The 20,915-nt window shown below is 42.0% G+C and overlaps 1 protein-coding gene across 1 annotated transcript in view; it reads left to right on the top strand.

Annotated features, from left to right (window-relative positions):
• The window catches only part of SCN8A (sodium voltage-gated channel alpha subunit 8), a 113,959-nt gene that overhangs the window by 59,112 nt on the left and 33,932 nt on the right, over positions 1–20,915 (top strand). Inside the window, exons 12-14 of the mRNA XM_073788662.1 lie at positions 252–614; positions 9,873–10,005; positions 15,010–15,248. Of these exons, the coding sequence (XP_073644763.1) occupies positions 252–614; positions 9,873–10,005; positions 15,010–15,248 (735 nt within the window). The remainder of the gene's footprint in view (positions 1–251; positions 615–9,872; positions 10,006–15,009; positions 15,249–20,915) is intronic.

The raw sequence follows: 20,915 nt of genomic DNA, 5'->3' as shown, positions 1-20,915 counted from the left end.
GAACGGTTAACAGGTCAAAGACAGGTGTATCGCAAGGTTATGGGGCAAGGAGAAGTGAGTAATGATGGGTGTTGAAAGGCAGTAGAAATTCAACATCCCGAAGTGCTTTCTGGAAACACCTGTGTTCTGATGAACAGGAATGCAAGGATGGGGCCAGACTGGGGAAGCTGACAGCCTTTGTTCAGCCTCTGCGGGGTCCCCTTCCTGTCTCATGCCTCTCTCTCTGTCTCTCTCTCTTCCTGCCCCTACAGTCACTGCTCAGCATTCCGGGCTCCCCATTCCTGTCCCGCCACAACAGCAAAAGCAGCATCTTCAGCTTCAGGGGGCCTGGGCGGTTCCGGGACCCGGGCTCCGAGAACGAGTTTGCGGACGACGAGCACAGCACGGTAGAGGAGAGCGAGGGCCGCCGGGACTCGCTCTTCATCCCCATCCGAGCCCGCGAGCGCCGCAGCAGCTACAGCGGCTACAGCGGCTACAGCCAGGGCAGCCGCTCCTCGCGCATATTCCCCAGCCTGCGGCGCAGCGTCAAGCGCAACAGCACGGTGGACTGCAACGGTGTGGTGTCCCTCATCGGCGGCCCCGGCTCCCACATCAGCGGGCGTCTCCTGCCAGAGGTGAAAATAGATAAGGCAGCTACTGATGACAGTGTAAGGAAGTAAAAAAGTAGACCGAGGCTAGGCATGGCCTTCTCTCCCACTCCCTTCCTCTCTTCTCTCCCTGCTCTGTCCCTTCCACCCGGTCTCTCTTCCGAGCTCCATCCCAACTCGTGTCTCTGCCCCCCACCACTTCTGTTTTCTCCCTCCAGGTTTGTTCCTATTTCTCTCTTCAGCCCTCCTCTTTTACTCGCCCTGTTTTCCCTTTTTTCCTTGCTCCATTTTCCCCCATCTTCCTTTCTTGTTTCTGACTCTGGCCCTTTCCCCATCAACTCTTTCCTTTATTTTATCCCTTTTTCTCTCTCTCCATCTCTGCACGTCTCTGCCTGCTTATCTCTTTTCCTTCCCACACCTGCTTTGACTGAATGCCTCTGGCCAGAGGATCCTGCCCGGATGGAATGAGAAGGGCCTCTGCCGTCACCAGTGACCAAGTCTGAGCGGGTTTGGAACTATCATTGCTTCTCTCCCCCTACGTCCTCCCTCCTCGTAGGGAAACAACTTGGAATTTAAAGTTCTTGTCTTCCTGTTTAAAAAAAAAAAAAAGTAACATAGCTTTGAATAATTTTCTTAGTCTCCTCTACAAGAGTGAGATGTGATTTTTCCTCTTTTTCCAAAGAGGAATGTGCATGGGTGATGCTGAGGGTAGGAAGTAGGCACTGGGAGAGCCAGGCAAGGAGAGGTTAAGGAAACCAGTGGGGAACTGGACCTAGACATTTAAAAGGGATTGAGATGGAAATAAATCGAAGGAGGGGAAGGTAGGTGGTCAGGGCAAGAACACATGGTATATGGGGGAGGAAGGAAAAGGGAAGTGAAAGATGAATTTTAAATGTAATCAAATGTCAAGCTCTAGAGGAGCTGTATATCATAGCTTCACAAAATCGCTTGTCTAGGGGCTAGGATAATGGCTCGCCTCTTTGGGAAAAGCCATCCCTTAACATTTCTTTAGATTCTAAGCTGTTTATACCTTTTTTTCTAGTTTGAAATTCTTATAACCTTAGTGATCCTAATCCTTTCTACCTCTAGTTCCTTAACTTTCCTCAGTCCCTCCTTAGCCGGTCTCAGCTTCTTGAGATAGCATGTCGGTCTGTTTTGTTGCTACACTTCAGTTTCCTCTAACACAGCATGAAGATAGCCAGCCCTTTCATTAGCATGTTGCATGTGTGGAGGGAAATTGGACAATCAAGGATGGAATTATTCAGAATGATCTGTTTTTAGCACTTTAGGACAGTTGTTGACTGTCCTAAATTCAAAAGACAGTTAGGATATTTGACGTTGTCCTTCCTCTTCCTGACTTTTTATTTAAAAGCAAAATGTTTTTCCCCTTATGTTTGTATAGCTCTTTACAAGGTATACATTACTTTTGCATGCTTCGTTTGTTTCGAATAAAAATTCCATAAGGCTGACAAAATGGAGCTGATTATTCCTGTTTTTGAGACGGGGAAACAGGCTCAGTGAGTTTGTACTCCTTGGGGTTACACAGCTCATCATTGACAGACCTTTCAGAAACCTCAGTCTTCTGCTTCTCAGTTAATTTTCATGTCTTCTCCGCCTAGTCACGTGGCCATTGCTCTTCTGGAGAACTGTTTGTTTCAGATCAAGCGTAATAAGAACAATAATGATAACAAACGGTGGCTCCAACGCCCCCTCCAAGCTAGGTAGTTGGCCAGAATAAATGTTATGAGTGACTGTCTTTACTTGAAATATAATTTTTTGATCTTCACTGGTTCTATGTCTAGATGTAAATTTTTTGGCTCCGTAATTAGATAGATAATTATGTTCTCTAATAAAACAAGAGATGATATCAATGGAGAATGAGGGGTGGATCAGCCTGGACAGTACAGTGGGCATAATTCAGATGTTGAAAACGAAAGTAAATTTTGATATCCTAGCAGTTTTAAAAAATATTTAAGCGAAATAATATATCTTGCTTTTTCTTTGAAGAGAAGGTATTAGAAAAGGTATCCAGGAAGAAGGAGCTTGAACTTCAGCTTAAAGGCAGCTGAGCGGGTTTGCGGGTTTTGTTTTTGTTTTTTTAGCAGCTTCTGTTATATTGTGTGGGAGATAAATCTGAGAGGCAGTTGAGCAGATGGCTGTGGAATGTAAGGCTGTCTGCGCTGCCTTACGTTGTGGCTGACAGAACGCTGCCTTTGGGGTTTTGGGGGTCCTGCACACTCAACACCCTGTAAGCACTTAGGAGATGCTTTGCAGTGGCCCCAAGTGATGATGGTGACCGACCTGAGGATTCCCAAGGCCAAGAGGTCAGATCCCAAAGTGGCAGGAAGATGAGGTAGGTAGGACTGTATCATTCCCAAGGGCTTCATAACGAGGAAAAATTATTTTGTTAGAAGCACCTCCTAGTGGTTAATGGTGTGGGGAAATATCTAAGTTACATTAATAGGCCAAAAAGACAAAACAAAACAATAACAGAATGCATATAGTTTGTGTGGTATGATATCATCTATATAAAGACAAACTGCATATAGAAAAAGTTAACGGTAGCTGCCTTTGGAAGGGGAAATTATGAGTGACTTTTTTTCCCTTCCTTAACACTTTTCTGTTCTTTCTAGTTTTCTACAATGGGCCTAATACTTATAGCTGCCATAGACTGAGTTCTGATGACACTATGCTAAGCACCTTTATATGTGTGATCTCATTTAATTCTTATAACTTCCCCATTCAGTAGGTGGTTTTATCCAATCAACAGATAGACTCAGAGACTTAGTGACTTGTGGAAATGGAACCAAGGTCTTCCTGACGCCAAGAGAACTTCCTGACTGCTTATTTGGGAAGTAGGAAAAGTCATTTCTCTTAGAAGGAATTAATATATTCATAATGTTATATGCAGCCTGGGCCAAGTGAGCAATTATTATACCTCTTTGGGTGAGAAGATAGCGATTCTCACTGTCAAAACGTTTTGGATGCGTCTGCAGCTACAGATGAACTTGTCCTCGCCTGAACCATCAGAGTGCTTCCAGTTACATACTCACGCTTTATGGACTGGTGTAGGAGCCGTTGATGGTCCATAAGCTGATCTCACACAACATTAATGCTTGGGCTATGCCACATCTGTATTTTTTTTTCCTTAGGCTCAAATTAAGAAATATGATATTCCCTATGAAAAAAAGACATCCAGACATCACCTCATTAGAATCTCATCAAAAACTATTTCACATCTTCATTAATTATTCAGTTGTGATTGAGTGGTGATAATTTTTTGATAGTTTGAGAACTTTTGCATTTTGCTGAAGCACAGGATAAGGGGACTTTCCCCATGTCTTCATCTCTGAGCTGGAAAATCATTGCTCTTCACTCGTAAAGGAAGCAGGTGCCACTGACCATCCAAAAACGCACATAACTCAGAAATCATGTTGTAAATGCAAAGCATTATCTCATTTCATGCTCACAGCTCCTGCCCTCTGAGTTAGATACTACTATTGTGTGCATTTTACGAGGAGGAAACCAAGGCTTAGAGAAATAAAGCAACTTGTCCAAGATTGCACAGTAAGCAGTAGAGTTAGGATTTGAATCCAGACAATCAAACTCCACAGCGTTAGCCACTAACCATTATGCTATGCTAACTACGAAGCCCGGGTTCTTTATTTACTCAAGTGATCCTGAAAAATTAGCATCTCTAAGCCCATTTCCTTATCTGTAAAAAAGAGATAAAAAGGACCATTGTTATAGGGCTATTTGAAGATTAAAGGTAATAACATTTATAAAATGTGAAGCATATTACTTGGCCCATCCTTGGTATTCAGAAAGCCAGTTTCCATTCCTTTCCCTATACTTTTTTGGCCTTTGTAGCCTGAGAAGTAGACAGTGGGATTTCTGCTGAATCGCTTGACTTGGAGAGGGTCGGATTTCTTCTAAGATTCCAAAGATCCTTTGAGAAGGATAAATTATTGTACAGTATTTTAAAGCAGAATACTGCAAAAATTTTAGAAAGGCTTGAAACAGGAGATAAATGGCTGGGTCCTAAGCCCACTTCTAAAATGCTCTAAATTTTAGTCCCAAGAAAGGTGACTGGCTGGTAAGTTGCCAGTTATGTATTTCCATGTGAAAGCAGTTCAGAATCAATAACAAGTTGAGATTCCTTGGATAGATCTATAGAAATGTGGGCAGAACCTGCCATCTGCAGACATGGTAGAATATCTCTTTGAGAAGGACAGCTACAATTTAGGAGGTTGGAAGTCAGTGGCCTAATAAACTTTGTGTTTGAGTTAAGAGAAATGCAATAAATTTGTATTGGGTTTAAAGTAATTAAGGTTCTCAATGGCTTCCTCTGTTACTGATAGTTTTGCACCAAGGCTCCTTAGGGGCTGAATTTTTACAAGGCAGAGAGGCTCCTGACTTTAAAAAGTTGTTAGTTCTCCTCCTCCCTCCCCAACAAAATGAAAGAAAACGAAACAAATAAAAATATACACCTTCATCTCCCGCCCCCCCAAAGGATGACCCCAAGAAACAAGGGAGGGGAGAGAATGAGTATGTGATCTTTCCTCTGGTCCTTGGGTCTCAGCATGCTTGGAGGAAGACACCTCCTTCCCACCTTCCAGGTGATGAGAATTGGGCAGCTGAACCAATAGTAGAGACATACCTCACAGAATCCCAAGCAGATTCTAGGTGGAAGGTGACGATGAAGAGTCTGCTCCAGGTTTTCTTCCCTTCAACTGGTCATAGTCTGACACAAGAAACAATAGCCAACATTACTGGTTGGAAAGTGAAATAGTACAGACACTTTGGAAAACAGGTTGGCAGCTCCTCATAAAGTTAAACATAGAGTTATCAGATGACGCAGAGATTCTACTCATAGGTATATACCCAGGAAAACAGGTGTTCACACAAAAATTTATACATAAATATATGTATATGTGTTTTCAGAAAACACAGAATTTTGGTAGTGATTGTACTGAATCTATAGATCACTTTGGGGAGAATGGACATGTTAATTATATTGAGTCTTCCAAACTATGAATGTGGTACATTTCTCCATTGATTTAAGTCTTCTCAAGTTTCTCTCAGCAAAGTTGTATAGTTTTTAGTGGGGGTCTTAGACATCTTTCATTAGATTTTTTTTGCTTGGTATTTGATATTTTTTGATACTATTGTAAAAGGTATAATTAAAATTTTTATTTTCAATTATTTGTTGCCAGAATATAGAAATACAGTTGATTTTTGTATATTAACCTTATATCTCATGACCTTGATAAATTAATGTATTGGTTCTATTAGCCTTGGAGGGTTTTTTGTTGTTTGGGTTTTTTGGGTAAATTCCATAGTGTTTCCTACATGCACAGTAATATTTTCTGTGAGTAACAGCAACTGCAATCTTTATGCTCTTCATTTACTTTTCCTGCTTTATTGCACTAGCTAAGACTTTAGATACAAAATGGAATAGACTTGATGAAAGCATACATCCTTCCTTGTTTCCAGTATTAGAGGAAGAGGATTTAATGTTTCACCAAGAAGCATGGTGTTGGCTATAGGTTTCCTAGATGATCTTTGTCAGACTGAAACTGCTACATTGTATTTGTGGCTTGCTGAGGAATTTTATTTTTATGCAGAGGTGTTGAATTTTGTTAAATGTTCTTTTTCTGCATCTGTGAGATGATCATATGGTTTTTCTCCTTTATTCTGTTAGCATGATGAATAACACTGACTTTTTTCCTAGTATTAAATTAACCTTGCTTTCCTGGGATAAACTCTGTTGGTCATGATGTAGTGTCCTTTGTATATATTGCTGGATTCTGTTTACTCATATTTTGTTAAGGATTTCACATCTCTGTTGGTGGGGGATACTGATCTCTAATTTTCTTTTCTTGTAATGTTCTTGTCAGGTTTAGTATCAGGGTTATGTTCGCTTTATAAAAGAATTTGAGAAGTATTCTCTTAATCTCTGTTTTCTGAAAGAATTTGTGTAAAATTAGTATTATTTCTTCCATAAACATTTGATAGAATTCACTTATGGAGCCCCATCTGGGCCTAGAGTTCTCTTTGTGATAAGATTTTTTATTATAATTTCTTGAATTAATATGAGCTATTTAGATTTTCTATTTCTTCTTATGTCAGTTTTTATAAGTTGTGTTTGGGTATGTTTGTCTGTTTCATCCAAGATGAAATGGCATAAAGTTATTCACAACATATCCTTATTATCTTAATAACGTCTATAGGATTTATAGTGATATCCTGTTTTTTCACTCCTGAAAATTATAATTTGTGTTTTCTCTATTTTTTTTCCTTGATCAGTCTTGCCTGGGGAATTATCAATTTTATTAATCTTTTTAAAGAACCATCATTTGACCTTTTTTGATTGTCTATTGTTTGTCCATTTACTAATTCATTAATTTCCATTCTTATTATTTCCTTTCATATACTTACCTATGGCTTAATTTGATCCTCTTTTTCTAGTTTCTTAAGGCAGAAGCTTCGAGCATTGATCTTATATCTTTTTTAAGCTGTAAAATTTTCTCTAACAATTTCTTTAGCTTCATCCCATAAATCTTGATGTATTGTGTTTTCATTGTCATCAGTTAAAGTATTTTTTAAATTTCCCTGTGCAAACCTCTTTGATTCACAGATCTTTAGAAGTCTGTTGTTTCATTTACAAATATGTGGGAATTTTTCTGGATATCTTATTATTACCAAGACATTTGATGGAACCAGTTATTTGGATCTATGCTAAATGCTCTTGCCTTTGTAAAAAGATAATTAATGGATTTCTCTTTTTACCTTCTAGAATTTCCTAAGTATGGGCTTTGAAATGTTCATTTCTCAGCATCTTCTTTCATTTGTTTCTTTTTTAAAAGTTACGCAATTGTACAGTATAGATTATAGTTCTATAACACATTATGGATTATGGAACAAATTTTAATATTTCAGAAGTTGTCTCCACATAGCTCTGCTACAGTTTACTTTCATTTTACCTAGAAAGAGATAAATAGTAATTGTTCCATCTTAATATTAAGTTTGGGGATAAATTTTTCTTTAATTTTTGTGGATTTTTTTATCCAAGCTAAAAATTGTTTTATCTTTTGAATAGGTATCAACAAATGATAATATAATGATTTGACTAGGTCTTTTTAGATAGCATTTTCATGAATTTTGTTTTTTAAGGTTGGTGTTATTAAAGCCTGAAGAATTTATATCTTATTACATCCAGCATGCCCAAAAGACAGTAAGCTACACTAATACCAAAGCCATATTAAGTGCAGTTTCATCCTTCTTTGATAAACCAGCCAGTCCATTAGATCTTCCAGTACCTTGGGGGTCAGCATTATAAAGTCTATCTATTGTAGATTTGCAGAAGGGCAGTTCAATAAAAATCTAGAATTAATAAATGTCAGAAATAAGAATGTCCATTGTATTGGGACTTCTGTGTTTATTTTTAGATGATTGTCATTTTTTAAAATAAATTTATTTATTTATTTATTTTAATTTATTTTTGGCTGCGTTGGGTCTTCGTTGCTGTGCGCGGGCTTTCTCTAGTTGCAATGAGTGGGGGCTACTCTTCGTTGCGGTGTGCAGGCTTCTCATTGCGGTGGCTTCTCTTTGATGTGGAGCACAGGCTCTAGGCACGCGGGCTTCAGTAGTTGTGGCACGTGGACTCAGTAGTTGTGGCTCCAGAGCACAGGCTCAGTAGTTGCGGCGCTCGGACTTAGTTGCTCCGCGGCATGTGGGATCTTCCCGGACCGGGGCTTGGACCCGTGTCCCCTGCACTGGCAGGCGGATTCTTAACCACTGCGCTACCAGGGAAGTCCTGTCATTTTTTAAATATAGTAGTTTAATCTCATTTATTAAATGTCATGAATATTATGCTGGGAATTGTAGCAAAAAGTGATTTCTCAAAGAAATATACTGTATCATGACCTGAGCTAATGGTTAAGCTATTCTTACAAATACAGATGCTTGTATAGTAATGCATCCAGGAATTCCCAAGGAAACCAGTTCTTTTTCTTTTCCATTTTTCTGTAGCTCTGCCAGACAGACAAAACAAAACAAACAAAACCCTAAGGTAAACCAAATCTCTGAATCAGTGGAACTATTTGATAAAACACCATGATGGGATTGTAATCTGCCTGGAACTTTCTTCAGTACGGTTCTTAAAATCTAAATATATGTAAGAATAGAAAGGCTTTCTGATGTAACTCTCCAGAGACGATTATTTTCTTTTCAAAACTTACTGTCACTGATCAGACAGATACTTCTCTAGCGTCATACAAACACATGTCTTCCCTGTCCTGTGGTGACTGTCTCCGTCCTCTTACCTTCACATGGAAGGAGCAGCTAAGTTTATATGGTTGACGTGTTACAGTGGACAGCATAGTTAACTAGAAAGCTAGGTTTTAAGCCACCCCATTAAGCCTGACCTGATGTAGAATATTCAGGTTGGCACAAACAGCGCAAGCTAGGGACATTCAGAAACCCTTTGCCGTAATCTACCATACTGGTATCGCCCAAGGAGGAGCGTGTAAAAAATATTTTGTTTAACAGTCTGATGGTGTTTTCTGCCCTTTTTATTCGGTTGGGAATTCGAAAATTTCAGGTTAACTCATAAAATAAAAATGTAAAAAACAAGATAAATGTAACAAGACATATGAGGCAATGTGTTTAATTAAGATGGCAAAACCTACCACTCTCGTTTGCAGTGGCTTGGAGGAGATTTGGAGTAGAACTTCCACTTGCTAACGTTCAGTTAGGCCCAGTTTTGACATTTGGAAGTGACAGTTTGGTAGAATGGTGGTGCTCCTACAAGTGAAGGAAACCGTGTCTGTAATACTCAGTGTGATCAGGCCCCCGGCCCTTCATGAAATTTCACGTACAGGTGAATTTGACTTATTTTATCATGTGGTCCAATTCTAGCCAAATGCTCTGGATATGAGAGGAGGACAGGAGGGTCTGCTTCTGATGGCATTTTCCCAGGGGATCTGGTCTTCCTACTCTCTGCGTACGTGGAGCAGATGATGTATTTGGATCCCAGCCAGACTCTTGGGTTCACTGTAGATTTTATACACACTTAAACGACTTGGTCTTGTCATCTGTGGAGCTAAGGATGATCCATGGCCAACTCGTTTCATTCTACTCCTTGAGGCGAATAGGACTGTAGGATCAAAGTAAAAAGATCTAAGGAAGAGCATAGGTTCTCGCTCACTCTAGAGTATATCCGCTAAGGCCCAGCCTTAACGTTGATAAGACTTTACTCACCCAACTTGCTGTTTTTTCCAGGCTACAACCGAGGTGGAAATTAAGAAGAAAGGCCCTGGATCTCTCTTAGTTTCCATGGACCAATTGGCCTCCTATGGGCGGAAGGACAGGATCAACAGTATATTGAGCGTTGTTACAAATACACTGGTAGAAGGTATGTGCCTTGTGATGCTGTCCAAGCTGCTGAGCTATAAATATGTGGTGTGCATGATAATATAAATATAGTCCCTTGGGCTGAGTTGCGCAAAAATTGTCTCAGCTTTAGGAATAGAGTCTGCTGGTTATAGAAACTAGCATTTCAGATCTACATGCGGAGAATCCAGGAAGGACTTCAAAGCCGCTGCCAGCACTGTACACAGATAGGTAAGAAGTATGAAGGAACAACGTAAGAGCGAGCTAGAGGACCTCAAGAAGTCTCTGTAATCAGCACCATGAGGAGCCAGTAGGGTGACGTGAGGCAGAGAGGAACAGAGACGGAAGAACTGTGATGACAGAAAATGATGGAAACCCCCCTCCTGCCCTCGACCACAAAACTTACCTTCCTCTCTTCCTTTTTAGCTACTTACAGATCTTTTGGTTTTCCCTTAAGGACAAATGTACCGTGCATTGTGATTATACCTAATTCTGCCTCGCTTTAAACACCCCCATATATCCATAAATACATTGCACGAGTGAACAGGTAAGCTGAAACCCCTCTAACGCTGGCGCTCTGTGCCCGGGGGAAGGGCAGCCGCTGTTGAATCATAGCGTGCCTGCAGCAGCGTAGCCGTCAGAGCCTGAACTCCGTAGCAGGTGGCTCCTCCGTGACACAGCCTGGCTTGCTGAGGATTTCCCATTACACTGCAGTTCCCTCGCAACTGTCAGCTTTCTGTCCGACTGTGGTCTGTATTCCAGGCTCCTCTTGATTTCTTTGGCAGTAGATTCAGTGACCAGGTTTTCTCTCACAAGATTCTGATTGATTCTGCATACTTCTTCTTCACCTGATTCATGCTGATTTAGCTGAGTTGTCCCATTATAGATCCGTACTGTACTGTTCCTGATTGCCGTTCTGCAGAATCCACACACCCAGGCTAACCCAGTAATAATCAGAGTCCCTGAGATAAGGAGACTCAAATTACTCTGGTGTCCTTGGAACAAGTTTTTTTTTTTTTTTTTTTTTTGAGTCATTTAAGCCACATACCACTTCTAGTCTGTGTGTGTGTGTGTGTGTGTGTGTGTGTGTGTGTGAGACAGAGAGAGAGAGAGAGAGAGAGAGAAAGAGAGAGAGTGAGAGAGAGAGAGAGATGGGCAGGGGCATCTGTGGTGAAAGGAGAATCCCTAGAAGGGAACCCGAAACTCCCCTGCACATATGGGCAAGGAGTTAGACTAAACCTAGGCTAATCTTGAGGTGTATCACGTAAAAAGAATACTGAACTAACTACTTTCCAGCTCCTGACCAGCTTCATTTGTCCTGTTTTCTTTAATTCCCATTGAGGTCATTGTCTGATAGAACATCTTTAAGCTTTATAGTTTATACTTTGAGATAACAGGTAAGTAACTGCAGATCATAAGAATTCCAAGATAAGATATATCAATATTAGCTTAAGAACCTTAGCAAATTTTATTCTTCACTTGGAGACCAAGACAAGATTTCTCTGAGTATCTGTAGCAGTTGAGAAAGAAAGACGAACAGCCTCCAACAGGCCTGTTTTATTCCTGGTAAAAACATCAGAGCAGAGCTATCCATTCAATGCAACAGTGATTTACTGGTTACCCCGGTGGCCTAGTGCAGGGTCTGGCAAAAGTAGATGCTCAAAAAATGTGTACGGAACTGAATCTTGTTGTGCTTGGAACTGGGGAGGAGTGCTGGGGCTCCAGGATTCCTTTCGGAGGGCTTAGTAGGATTTGACTCCCTTTGCTAAAGCGGATGAGACAGAACTGCTGTAATCAAAGGACAGTGAATGGCTGGAGCTGAATGATGTGAGAGAATTAAAGGACGTTAAGGAAGATCCATTCCTATGTAACCACTGTTCCCTCTGTATTTAACAATTGCTACAACATGGAAAGCCAACACTGAATGAATACTTGTTTCTGCTTTTCAGCCTTCAGTTAGGAAACTCTGACATTATTTTAATCCAAAGAAGCGGGCTTCTTATCTAATGGTTTAGAAACCACAGTGGAGAATTCCAGAATCCTGTAAATAATGAGATAATCCTACAAATAATGAGATAATCCTGCCTGCTCTGCCTCACCCCTATCCTGCCTCACCCCTATCCTATCGCAAGCATGCTCACCAGGATCCAATAAACTCAGCGGAATTCACAATCAGCAGAGCCGTAAGCTTTGGGGATATTTCAGAGGACGGGGCATGGGGTGTCGGCAGAGAGTCATGTGGTCTTACTTCTCCTCAAAGCAGTAAAGCTATGGGAGAAGGGGAGAGGGTTGAAGTAAGAATGAGGAAGCAGTGATGGTATTTAGCATTATTGATTCTCAGGTGAAACAGTTTCAAAAGTGTCAGTGCAATTACTTACCTGGTGTCTACCTTTCCAGGTGCGGCTATAAGCTCTGTGAGGGTGGCGATTCTTGTTCATCAACGCAGTCCCAGTGCCTAGCACGTTGTTGAATTGACCTGGGAGAAGCCCTGGCCTTCAGAAACCTCCTGGTCTACAAAGGCCACCACCTTGGAGGAATCATGAGGCCCTCTCTGAAAACAATTCCCAGTGCCCCCAAGGTTGAGACTACAATTCCCAGTGGCCCCAAGGTTGAGACTACAATTCCCAGTGGCCCCAAGGTTGAGACTACAATTCCCAGTGCCCCCAAGGTTCTCTCTGAAAATGTCCAGGAGCAAACTAAGGGGAACCTCACAAACTTTTGGACATCTCACCCCCATATGTTAACACATTTGCCCAGACTTTGCTGTTGTGGGTGTGTAGGGCCAGTAACGGTGTGCAGAGCTGTGCGTCCCTTTATAAACCTCCGTATTCACCTGACTGATCTCTTCTAGCTCCTAAGGCTCCGCACTGTCTTAGTTTTTGTGGAACGGAAACGAGTATCCTGAGGATCTGCCCCTCTCAGTAAATGGCAGGGATACTAGATACCTAGTATCCCTTTTCGGTGCCCCACAGGGTAGGGAAACCCTACCCTTGTCTGTCTGGCAAGGACTCGGAGCCTAGTTCCTTGTAAAACATTACAGTTGTCAACTGTTAGAAACGTGAACAGTCCGCTGCTTCAACCTCCACGTGCAGGTGAACAGCGGACATTTGGAGAGAGGAGGAGATAAAAAAAGGAACGGAACCAGATTTCCAAATATGTACTATAAGAATTCATGGAAATAAGAGAACCTTTTCAATTTTCTTTTTTGGGAGGAAGACTAAATTTACCTTGGGAAGGGAGGGAGTTCTATGGGGAAGAAACCAAAGCAAATTTTCTTCACAGACTTCCTTTCCCACGCAGACTCCCACGTGTCGCTTACTGTGGCCCTTAAGTCTGAAAAACCAAGGCAACCATTTTCTTAGCAACCAGGGAGCCAATTAAAAGCCCAACCAAAGCACCCCATCTAAAATAAAGCCATCACCATGGGCACCAACCGGCTGGTTGGGAAAAGGGAAAGTAGACTGAGTTAAAGCAGCCATCTTGCTCTTCGTGAAATGTCGGGAAACTTTTTCTCTATTCCCTGAATGACTTGATTTTGTTAGTGGATTTGAGTGGGGTCAGGGTGGTAGCGGATGCAGTTATATCCAACCCCACAGAGCCAAGACCTGGCCTCTAAGGGTTATCATGCTGATGGGTTTTCAAAGTTACCCCTCTTCAAGAACATCCTTCCAGATCAAGGTCCTTGGACTTCTGTGATGCTGGCTATTGTATTTCATACTGAATTTTGAGGAGGGCTTTGTTACCGAGGGCCTCACGCCTAGATTGTTGGAGCTGAATGGCTCTCCGCCTTTAGTGTCTAATTGTCCTTTCTAGTCTTTGCTTTGTAAACGACCTCAGAGCTCATCGAGTCCAGTGATTGTCCTAGGACCCTGGGGTAGTACCTCAGGGAGGGAAGACTTGGATTGCCCTGGACTCCAAGCTCCTCTTCCTGCCTGAACTAGAGCAGCTCCTGGTTTGTCTATTTTACGTATTGGGGGTCACATAAGATCTTGTTTGAAAAAATGCGTCCTGCTTTTAAAAGAGGGACAGACTAAAGAGACGAAGACAAAAGAAGAGAGAAACAAAAAGGAAAGAAGAAAGAGACTGAGGGACGGGGAGACGAAGAAGATAGAGAAAGAAAGGATGAGAGTGGGAAAGGGTGAAAGGGCAAGAGAAGGAGAAGGAGAGAAGAGCTGAGATGAGAAAGAGGAAGGAAGGAGCAAAGGGGAAGGAATGCAACCTCTGTTCCTGACTGCATTGCAAACTCACATTGTGAACTCATACATCTTTGAGAACCTAAGACAGACGGTCCACGTGGTGGCTTGGTTGACAATGCTGGTTCTGCTGTAAAGAAAATAAACAACAATAGCAAATGCTTTCATAGCACTTGCTGTATGCTGGGGTGTTCTGAGGCACTTTATATATGTTTTAGCTCATTTAATTGTCGCAGCAAACTGAAGTAATTTACTCAAGGGCCCACAGTTAGCAACTGCCTGAGCTGGTTACGCCCGTATATGTCTGGCTTCAGTGTGTGTGCTTTTGACTGCTTCTCTGATAATAAATAGTTTAATCATACCATGTGTAATAAAATATCTACCGTTTATTGAGGACTTACCTCGTGCCAGGCCCTGTGCTGTGTGCTATCTGTAAGCAATGGAGGAGGATTATAGGATTCATTTAGTCCTATAGCCTGCAAGTCAGTGCCCTTTTAGATGAGGCAACGGAAGCATAGAGGACGCAGTACCTTGCCTGAGATCATACACTCGTGAGTGTGGAAGCCAGTTGAACCAGGGTTGCTATGCCTCCCAAACGGGTGGATTGAGTTTTGTTTCTAACTAGATCCTTGTTAACTGGGATGTGACCTGGCACTGGTCATGCCTCCTCCTCTCTGCCTTCAAGAGAAGGAAAACTGAGGGAAGCCCTCAGGAAAGTCAGCACTCCCTGGCCACCTTCCTTCTTGTGTTAATAGCAGTGATACCCACCAAGTCCAACCCTTTTGTTTTCTTCCCAAGACTGAGGGGCTACCTTTGTTCTCTACTCACTACAGAGCTGGAAGAGTCTCAGAGAAAGTGCCCGCCGTGCTGGTATAAATTTGCCAACACTTTCCTCATCTGGGAGTGTCACCCCTACTGGATAAAGCTGAAAGAGATTGTGAACTTGATCGTCATGGACCCTTTTGTGGACTTGGCCATCACCATCTGCATCGTCCTGAACACGCTGTTTATGGCAATGGAGCACCATCCTATGACGCCACAGTTCGAACATGTCTTGACTGTAGGAAATCTGGTAAGATGGAGCACGGCCTCCTGATTTGACCATCTGAATGGGTTTTGCCTGTAGGAATTTTTTTTCTGAGACTGAAAGCTGGAGTTTAGTTGAAAAGAAAGTAATAGTTAATTGGAAGACAAATGCTTCCACATATGCCGCAGCCCCGCCGCTTCCGCTCACTGTTGTGATCCCTTGGCTGTTTCCTCTTTCTGCAGAACTTTGAAGACGTCATTTAGGAGCTGTTGGTTGCAGAATAGGAGGCATGGTACAGTGGGTTGGTTTCCTCAACCTGAGCCAAGGACTTGTGGATTTCTTTCTCATTCTGTTTCTCACATTAATTCCTGCATTACTCCAGCAAACCGCTTCCCCTTTTTCACCTTCAGTAACAACCACCACAAAATAGGGGAGCTCTTTCAGGTCGTTAAATCTAATGATAAATTTGCCCACACCATCATAATTAATTATCCATATGGGGACTGTCCACGGGAAATTTTAAATTCTAGGCTGGTTTCCCCTCCTGTCCAACTTCTGAGTGTCATCTAGTTTCTACCATTAGTTGATCTGTGCCAAATTTATTTTAACGTTGGTTTAAGTGATTCATTTATATTATTTAGAAGATAAGTATGCAGTTTTTAAAAAATAGATTAAAAAAATAGATTATGTCGTGTATTGTGAAGTCAAGTAGTTGTAATTTGGGAATTTCCTGTTTTACTTCTTTAGTACAAAAATCAGGAGTTGATTGAATTTTGATCGACTGTAAGGAGTTAGTTGGAAAGAATCCTCTAGGTCATCTGGCTACATTATTCCTTAGGAGTTGCACTATAGGCATGTCAGATCTAGTTGTTACCATTTAATTTGTGCATGATCTCTGCCTGGCATTTCTCTCTCTTTCACACACACACACACACACACACAGAGTTTCTACCTTAAGTCCTAATACACTATTAAAGTGTTATAATATCATTTTGACTGCTGATTCGGAAAACACACACTGGTTAGTCCTTACAGCTGATGTGCTCTAGTACACATCCAAGGTGATACTCTAATCTTTCCAATCTTTATGTCTGAGTTAGTAACACACTTCCGACTCACTACTGCAATGTGCAGCTCAATGAAATACCCAGAGTCTTGAAACAGGATACCCTCATAGACTATCCAGGAAACCTGTTAACTGTCTCTGAAAGGCCTCTGAAGGTAGCTTGCTGTGTGATTGGCCGACCCTGGGGCTTGGCCATCAGGCAGCATTTTGAGCCAATCAACAATATCATAGCGATATAAGCTTTATTTTATTAGCCAATAGTTATGTAACGAGAGATACGACTTGATCAACTTTGTTGTTGATGGTAGTGGCAGTGATGTGTTTCCTGCAGTGTTTTGTTTTTCTCAAAGTCTTTACTTCTACTTGCTTTTCACAGAATCAGTCCTTGATTTCCAAGGGATTTTGAGAGGCCTTTTCACATACTACCAGCAGAATTGCCCTCAGACCAGGCCAGCAAATAACGTTATTTTTCGCTTCTTGAAAATCTAGAGGGGACTTCCCTGGCAGTCAGGTGGTTAAGACTCCACCCTTCCACTGCTTCCACTGCAGGGGGCACGGGTTCCATCCCTGGTTGGGGAACTAAGATCCCGCATGCTGCACAGCACAGCGCCCCCCCCCCCCAAAAAAAAAGAAAACCTAAATTAGAGTGGTGAGCATTCAGAAGACTTTGCTCAGAATCATCACTGAAGAAGAGGGAGAGAGGAGAAGGTCAGCAGCTAATATTTAGGGACTTCCTGAGCTAAGCCAACCAGAACCAAGTTCTACAAAGAGAAAGCACTCCGGGGGCAGAGTTTTCAAGGGAAAAGTAATGTCTGATTAGCAGTGGGGATGGAGAACAGTGAATGGTTCAGGATACTTTGGACTGGCCAGTGAATTGGACATGAGGGTTGAGGGAAAGAAACCAGGAATGGTGCCTAGATTGGGGAAGTTTGGTAACCGAGGGGGAAATGGGGATGACTGAGCAAGGAACAGGGGTGGAGTTTAAAATCAGGAGTTCTGTTTTGGACATATTAGCCTTAAATGAGCCATTGATTTCTGTCCGGAAATGTTTTACATCTGTAAAATGAGGATGACACCGTGTCAATCAGTAGTTGGGAGGAGAAAATGAGAACCTCTACAGAAGTATTTGGACTAGTGAAACGTCCTCTCCGTACTAGAAACTGTGTAAGTGTAGTTCAGCAGGAGGATTTTCAAAGGCTTGGAGATTTGGATACAGCCTTTGACTGAACCTGAGAATAAGAGAACAACAGCAACAAAACATGGGTGGACTAGCTTGTGAAATAGACTAGGACCTTCTCTCTTTTTTTTTTTTTTTTTGCGGTACGCGGGCCTGTCACCGCCGTGGCCCCTCCCGCCGCGGAGCACAGGCTCCGGACGCGCAGGCTCAGCGGCCATGGCTCACGGGCCCAGCCGCTCCGCGGCATGTGGGATCCTCCCGGACCGGGGCACGAACCCGCGTCCCCTGCATCGGCAGGCGGACTCCCAACCACCGCGCCACCAGGGAAGCCCTAGGACCTTCTCTTGTGGTTGGACGGTGAGGCTTTTCCCACAGCTGGGACAGTGAATTGAGTTGTGTTTGTCCACAAACGTGCAGATAGATGTTTTTGAGGGAAGATGAGAACAGCATTCTGTAAATTGGCAATCCCTGCCTCTTCCATCCTCCCCGTAAGAAAAAAATGTTCATAATAGGAGGAAGAGTAAAGATAATTCGATCCAACCCCCATGTGTTATAGAGGAAAGTGAACCCAGGGAAGCTACTTGACTTTTGTATTGTTTAGTAGATAAACGTAATGATTCTTTTCTTGCCTTTTTTTGGTAACCATTTGAACACAACAGTGAGTTTATAACGTGGTTTTTTAAACAATCTTAATCTTACAGAAAAGTTTCAAGTACAGCATAAAAAACTATTTTTTGAGAGTACGTTGCTGACACAGCCTGTCACCCCCAAATACCGTAGTGTGCTTTTAACAAACAAGTACATTCTCCTGGGCTTTGGCAGGACTGTCGCACAGCAAGACTGTCATCTTCTCATTACATCTACCAGGTGGCACGTGATTTGCGTTTGTCCCATTTCTGCCCGTGGTCACTGGATCACTTGATTAAAGGAGGTTCTGCCAGGCTTCTCCCCTGTACAGTTACTCTTTTTCCATTTATAATTAATAAGTGTTTGTGAGGAAGACACTTTGAAGCTATCTAAATTTCCTGTTTTTCATTAAACTTTTGATTTATTCCTTTACTTACTTATATCTGTATGGACTCAAAGTTTTCAGTCTTATTCAGTGGGTTTTATTTTAATCCATTACTATCATGTACTTAGATGTTTAAACCATTCCTGATTTGGCCAGTAGGAGTCCCTTCAAGGTGGCTTCTGTATCCTTTCAACACATCCTCATTGCTTCCTTTCTAAGACCATTGAGGTCTTAGGGACCTCAGGGATCCCCGACTACACTTTGAGATCTGCTGCACTAGAACATAAATTCTTAGGTGAATATTTGATGACATTCACAAGAGGGACATTTGTATACAGTTGATGTGCTGCTTGTAGTTCCCTTTTTTTAAAAAATTAATTAATTTATTTTTGGCTGTGTTAGGTCTTTGTTGCTACACGTGGGCTTTCTCTAGTTGGCGGAGAGCAGGGGCTACCCTTCGTTGCAGTGCACGGGCTTCTCATTGTGGTGGCTTCTTTTGTTGCAGAGCACGGGCTCTAGGCGCGTAGGCTTCAGTAGTTGCAGCACGCGGGCTCAGTAGTTGTGGCTCCCGGGCTCTAGAGCTCAGGCTCAGTAGTTGTGGCACACGGGCTTAGTTGCTCCGCGGCATGTGGGATCTTCCTGGACCAGGGCTCGAACCCGTGTCCCCTGCGTTAGCAGGCGGATTCTTAACCACTGCACCACCGAGGAAGTCCTTGTAGTTCCTTTTTCTCCTCAAGAAGCATATCACAGTGCCAAGAAGAATGGCATCAAATGGGTAACCTTAAATCTACTCTTCTCCATTTAATTCCTTCCAATAGTTACAAATTTATTTTCACCCAAACCCCAAACAAGGGCGGCACACTATGTGCTGAAACAACGTGGGTGCCGACCTCTGTCACAGGCATTTCTACCAGGCACCTGGAGGCCTTTCATCCCATTGAAAGGCAGCACCACATAACTGTGTCATTGATCTTCTGTCAGGAACCAGAGTTCCCACAGTATAGATATTCCGAGGCCAGTCAGCCCGTGCTTGTTACTGAGCACTTACTGTATGCTCACCAAGAACTAATGGGACAGCAAATTCAGTCTCTACTTAGTGTGCGTTAAGTGGGTTAATGTTTCTACGTAGAGAAACCTTTGATGGGCTGATGCTAAGGGTAAAGTGTGTGTCAGGAGTTGATTCACTGCCCCTACCTTCCTGACCTCACGCAGAGTGGTATTCTATTTGTAGACGCTTAGCTTGCACTATGAACTTTGATTTAACTTAACCAGATCTCTTCAGGGAATATTTTCTTTCAGTTTTAGAATACTGCATCTTCAATTTAGCAAAGTGGGGGAACCATAGAAACGTATATGGACCCCCCAAAATTTCCAGCCCGTTTATCCATTTTGTTGTGTTTTCATCAAGTCATTCTGTTTATTGCTATACATTAACTCAGTGTGTTTCAAAACAGTGTCTGTAATCTAAGTCTTTTTCACTATTTTTAATTCTGTCCTCAGACCATATCTCCAAAGTTTTCCTCAAACTCCTTCATATGTAAAGTTGGTAACGGAGTGGTTACAAGTACTAACTTACTATGAATTTTAAATCTGCTGCGTGTAAAGTCCTCTCCTCTAAAAAGAGAATATTCAGTCATAGTCGTATGTTACATGCTTAGGCTAGAATGAGGGTATTGGTCTTGTCAAAACTGGGGTTCATGGGATTTTACTCTCTCCCTGCATGTTATGTTACTAAGGCCTTGGGAAGGATACAGAAAGCATTGGGAAACCCAAGGTGCTCTGAGAGGCAGAAAAGTGGGAGCCAGGTAACAGGGAAGACGTCATTCTCGTGCCCAGTAAGCTCCAAATCTAAAAGAATTACTATATTATTGACTATCATATTGAAAAAATCAAAAGGAAGGACCAGAGTCTCCAACAATAAGAAAATTCTTTGAGGATATATTTACCCAATAGAATATTATACAAGCAATAAAAGTGAGAATTAGGAAGACCGTGTTGCAACATGAATGGAGTCATGGTTAAATGAAAAATACGTGATACGTGAAATGAGTCGTGATAAGTCAAGATAAGTGTAAAGCTAAAATATTATGTAGTCTGTGGTTTACAACTCTGACAAAATATATATGCATTTGAAGAAAAAAAAAAGAAAAGGAGTATATGAAAATAATAGTTGTATGCAAGGTGGTGAGACTGAACGTTTCTCCTGTATTTTTCACACTTTTAGCAATGTTCTGTTGCTTTTACCGTTTAAAATAAGAAGGCTTGCAGTATATGTCGACATTTGAGAAGGCACATAATGTCAAATCAGGAATAATACTGTATTTTTAAAATATAATTATAACACGAGTGATTTTTTTTTTGGCCAACATCCCAAATGTGGCATACGCATTCAAACGACTGCTGACCCTTTAGGAGTCACCTGTGTGATATTTTCAGTTGCTTAGAATAATTTTTTAA

Source organism: Tursiops truncatus, chromosome 11 (assembly GCF_011762595.2).
Source record: "Tursiops truncatus isolate mTurTru1 chromosome 11, mTurTru1.mat.Y, whole genome shotgun sequence".
Classification (NCBI taxonomy): domain Eukaryota; kingdom Metazoa; phylum Chordata; class Mammalia; order Artiodactyla; family Delphinidae; genus Tursiops; species Tursiops truncatus.
Note: the sequence above shows the minus strand (reverse complement) of the source record. Positions and strands in the feature narration are given on the sequence as shown.